The sequence below is a fragment of the Colobus angolensis genome, unplaced genomic scaffold, assembly GCF_000951035.1.
Source record: "Colobus angolensis palliatus isolate OR3802 unplaced genomic scaffold, Cang.pa_1.0 Scaffold183, whole genome shotgun sequence".
NCBI classification, from domain to species: Eukaryota; Metazoa; Chordata; class Mammalia; order Primates; family Cercopithecidae; genus Colobus; species Colobus angolensis.
The window spans coordinates 1,669,817-1,674,950 of NW_012114966.1; the positions used below are offsets into that span (position 1 = coordinate 1,669,817).

At 43.0% G+C, this 5,134-nt stretch overlaps 1 protein-coding gene across 1 annotated transcript in view; it reads left to right on the top strand.

The window, feature by feature from the left end:
- The window catches only part of NDFIP1 (Nedd4 family interacting protein 1), a 93,653-nt gene that overhangs the window by 11,740 nt on the left and 76,779 nt on the right, over positions 1–5,134 (top strand). Inside the window, exon 2 of the mRNA XM_011939782.1 lies at positions 4,152–4,294. Within this exon, the coding sequence (XP_011795172.1) occupies positions 4,152–4,294 (143 nt within the window). The remainder of the gene's footprint in view (positions 1–4,151; positions 4,295–5,134) is intronic.

The following is a 5,134-nucleotide window of genomic DNA, read 5'->3' on the forward strand; positions in this document are numbered from 1 at the left end:
CACCTCGCCCGGCTAGTTTTTTGTATTTTTTTTAGTAGAGACGGGGTTTCACCCTGTTAGCCAGGATGGTCTCGATCTCCTGACCTCGTGATCCTCCCATCTTGGCCTCCCAAAGTACTGGGATTACAGGCTTGAGCCACCGCGCCCGGCTGTATTCTTTTTCTTAAAGAGGGTTATCCAAATTGTATAAACCTCAGGCTGCACAAAATGTGAATTTTCCCTGTATACCCATTCCTCTCTGTGGTTACAAATACAAACTTTTGGTAATTTCAGAAAGACTATTCCTCCATAACTCCAAACTCATAACTTCTTTAGGTCCTTTGACGAGCCTCCCTCTGCCTGCAATGTTCCTCCTCCAGATCTTTCAGGAGTTGGCTCCTTCTTACAAATCAGGTCTTACTTTCAATGTGTCAAAGGGCAGCAGAGCCAGACACTTGTTACAGGTGGTAAGACAAAATTGTTTCGGTACTACTGTGGCAAGGGAGAGAGACTTCAGTGTAAAGGCAGCTCAACTCCGCCAAAACAAAAGCTTGAAGGCCTTTTAAGTCCTGGGGTGTACTAAAGGAAAGATACTCAAGAACATTAAGGGGGCTTAGTCTACCCGATTGGGCTATCTGGATTTGTTAACTGGAACTTTTGTGGAGGAGAAACAAACTGCTCCTATCATTAGGACAGGAGGTAGTTTCCTAAATTGAAACAAGGCACCCACAGAAGTTAGGCTCTTACTCTCCTGAAGGAACTGGGAGACAGAAGCACTACCTCCCTGAATTTCTGCCTTTCAAAGAGATGGCTCCTATGTCCTTGAGGAAACATTTCTGAATGGTAACATATTTACATCTTAAAGGGGCAGGGAAAGGATTCATAATGGCAAGCTTTCTAAAGTAAATGCTCTAAGAGTAAAGAAATCAGGAGCCTATTGTCAAGTCTTGGTGGGAACAGTAAATTCTTTTGACAGTGTTGAGCCTTCTCAAGCAGGCACTTAAAGTGCGGCTGGGGCCAGAAGCCGTGCTAGAGTTTAGTCAAGTCTCTTAGTGCAGCAAGGGTGGGAGGGTGGTCAATGGTATTGGATGGAGTCATTTGTGCCAAGGGTTTTGTAGTTCTCAAATGTCGCCACCTTCAGAAGGCATTCCCTCTATAACCCACCGAAGGAGCTCCTTCACATCATCTTGTTTTCTTGACAATTTCTTGACCTTTATTTTCTTATTATAAACCACCTCGTACTTTTTCTAAAATGAAAGTACCATAAGAGCAGGAACACTGTCTTGCTCACTGCTGTAGCCCCAGCATCTAGAACAGTGCCTGGCACGTAATAGGCATTCAATAAACATCTGTTAGAATTGTATTTATTTATTAAATACTTATAAAGTGTTTCTTATGTGCTGGGCATTATTCTAAGACCTTAACAAATAACGTTCCCAAGTTTCTATTATTGTCCATACTCTGGATCAGATTTTCAATTCCTTTTTTTTTTTTTTTTTGAGACAGAGTCTTGCTCTGTCACCCAGGTTAGAGTGCAGTGGCACAATCTAGCCTCACTGCAACCTCTGCCTCCTGGGTTCCAGCAATTCTCCTGCCTCAGCCCCCCAAGTAGCTGGGACTACAGGCGCATGCCACCACGCCTGGCTAATTTTTGTATTTTTAGTAGTGATGGGGTTTCACTATATTGGCCAGGCTGTTCTTGAACTCCTGACCTCGTGATCTGCCTGCCTCAGTCTCCCAAAGTGCTGGTATTACAGGCATGAGCCACCATGCCCGGCCCCAAATTCTTGCATTTAGTTTTTCAAATATTTCCATAAGGACTGCCCTCCACCTGAGGTTGCCAAGATTAAATTCAGGATCTAAGAACATGACTGGCGTTGTCTGTCAGAGTCAAGTTGGCTAATTAAGGAAGGCATGCTATTATTTTCCTGTCTGGCCTAGTGCTGCCAAATGGCTCGATTAATGCAATAAAACTCAAGAGGGCTTGATCTTCCTTTAACATTTATAATCAACAGGGGCTCAGTTCTGTGCTGAAAAGGCCTGAGTAGAGAATTTATTGGGCCCTTTGCCTATTCAAACTAGTATATAACAATTAACTAGTTAATCCAAATAGCCCTTAGGGAGGCCTGGTGGAGCTATTATCTATATATTACTGAAAGCCAGGTGGCCTGCTCATGGCCGCTAAGTGAGGTCAGAGCTGGTTTACAATGGCTGCCAACTGGAGGCCAGATCTTCTTTGCTAGGATTGGTCAACTGCTTCCTTCTCAGGCACTCGCACATCTGTCTGCATTTTTTCTGACATAAGAGGAACCCCATTTTGCTGCCTTCCAGTCCTACTTACAAGTGACCTTATTTCCACTACCCTCTCTTCTCAGACACCCCGCCCCAAGAAGCCATCTGATGGAAGTGCTAGCCCTTTGAAGCTTGATGATCTTGTATTTCAGAAATTATCCCAACTTGCATGCTGACCTCAGCAATTAAGGCTTTGGAGTCAGCAATTAAGGCTTGGGTTTGAATCTTGCTTATGATGCTTAGTAGCTGTGACTTTGCACAAATTATTCAATTCTTCTTGAACCTCCATTTCCTTCTCTGTAATGTGGGGGTTCACAATACTTACCAATGGCATCGTTGCAAGAATTTAAGGACATCCATGTCTGTAATCACTTGGCATGATGCTGCCACATAATAAGTGTTCAATTTATTGTAGTTATCAAATTAGTAGGCTGTTGTTACAAATTGCCTCCAGAAGGAAAAATAAGACACTTCTAAAACATTACATCTAGTCTTCTGAACAAAACTCACCTGAAAAATCTATAGACAGACTAGAAACAAGGCTCTCAAAGTGAGATGAAGCAGGTCTGACCTGTAAATATCCATGTCGTCAAGCTTGGAATATACATATATAATGAGAAAGGAGTATGCCTCATAGAACTTATGCACCTGGATACAACAAATTGAAGAGAAAGCAGACACACTTTGGAGAAATGCATTTAGTACCCTTGAGAGACTGAGCTGAAGTACAGCTGAGTAACCAGTATTTTGAAATTTATCTGCTTTCCTGATGCTTTATAGCCTCCATATAAAACCAGTCTAATGACCTCCTTAGTGTGCCTGAACAATTTGCTGATGGAGCTGCAGGTTTCTGTGGGCGTGTGGGGGGTGTGTGTGCGTGTGTGTGTGTGTGTGTGGTTTTTATTTCATTTCTGGAATAAAGGAAGTACAAAGACATTAACTCTGAATCCATCAAAGAAAGAACTCTGTAATTGCAATTTGGCAGTGAGTGTGCTTCTGTTGTGTGCACTGTGAAAGCCAATGATGATTAATCCTGCACATTTATCAGAACCCAAGAGTAGAGACACAATTAATGACAAACTGCATCAGGCAAGATAATGGTTGCATTTGATCACTACAGACTTGGGCCTGCTGTGATGTACAGAGGTGGTAGCGTCAACCAGATCTCAGCCAAGAAATGAAAACCTGCATGTCCACTGTGGTAGCCACCTGCCGTGAGTGGCTACTGAGCCCCTGAAATGTGGCTAGCCCAAATTGAGATGTGCTGTAAGTGTAAAACATACAATGGATTTTGAAGACAGTATGTAAAAAAGAACATAGCAGGCTGGGCACGGTCGCTCACGCCTGTAATCCCAGCACTTTGGGAGGTCGAGGTGGGCAAATCACTTGAGGTCAGGAGTTCAAGACCAGCCTGGCCAACATGGGGAAACCCCCTCTCTACTAAAACTACAAAAATTTAGCTGGGCATGGTGGCTTGCACCTGTAATCCCAGCTACTAGGGAGGCTGAGGCAGGAGAATTGCTGAACCTGGGAGGTGGGGGTTGCAGTGAGCTGAGATTGTGCCACTGCACTCCAGCCTGGGTGACAGAGCAAGACTCTGTCTCGAAAAAAAAAAAAAAAAAAGCATATCTAATTTTTGTATTGAGTACATGTTAAAGTTATAATATTGACTAAATAAAATATATTACTGAAATTCATCTCATATGTTTCTTTGTACTTCTTTAATGTGTCTGCTAGAAAATTGAAAATGAGGTGAGACCTACATTTGTGGCTTGCATTATATTTCTTTTGGGCAGAGCTGTTCTACAGTCAGACATTAACAGGTGAGGCAGACACCTCTTGAGTTTGCTTCTTGGCGCACAATGATTCCTATTTTTCAGATGACAGCCTTTGTCTTGATTCCAGGGTTGAGTGGTCTCCTATTTCTGTGGTGCTGGTTTTTGACCAGAGGATGGAATGTGACTCAAACCTGTCAGAGTGCTTCCGTGAGAACGTTGGAAGCTGTAACATGGCAGTTGAAGCCGTAAAGTGTAAAGTGAAGTGATCTAGACCAGGGGTCCCCAACCCCTGGGTCGTGGACCTGTACCAGTCCATGGCCTGTTAGGAACTGGGCTATACAGCAGGAGGTGAGTAGCAGGTGAACAAACATTACTGCCTGAGCTCCACCTGCTATCAGATCAGCAGCGGCATTAGATTCTCACAGGAGCAAGAACTCTATTGTGAACTGTGCATGTGAAAGATCTAGGGTACTCACTCAGCACCACTTATGAGAATCTAACTAATGCCTGATGATCTGAGGTGGAACAGTTTCATCCCAAAAGCATCCATCCATCTCCTGTCCACGGAAATTGTCTTCCATGAAACCAGTCCCTGGTGCCAAAAAGTTTGGGGACTGCTGTTCTAGACAGCCATGATTTTCTATCCCGTGGGTCAGGAAAGCAGATGGAGCTTGTCTGCAAAGATAAGATAAAGACAAAGCACATGTGTAGGTTTAGAGAGGTAGAAGTGAAAGATGGGGAGTGCTGCTGGTGTTTGAGTCTCTGGTTGCAACATATATTTGCCCCAGCTAAATTCTCGTGCTTTGTCCTGTGAGATACCCTGGATTCTTGTTATACATGTCAACATTTTTTCACTTAATCTAGCACAAATGGGTTTCTCACTGCTAGAAGAGTCTGAATAATTCTGAATAATTCATACTTCAAATTTAGTTTTCGTCATCAGATCAGGTCTAAATAGATTTTCCAGGAAGTTCAGAAAGCTGAAGTTTAAGCTTCGGGGCCATTCACTTGTAAAGGTCCCTTCCAAAACTCCATTTTGTATTTGGAATTTTGTATTATTTTTCTTTTTCTTTCTTTCTTTCTTT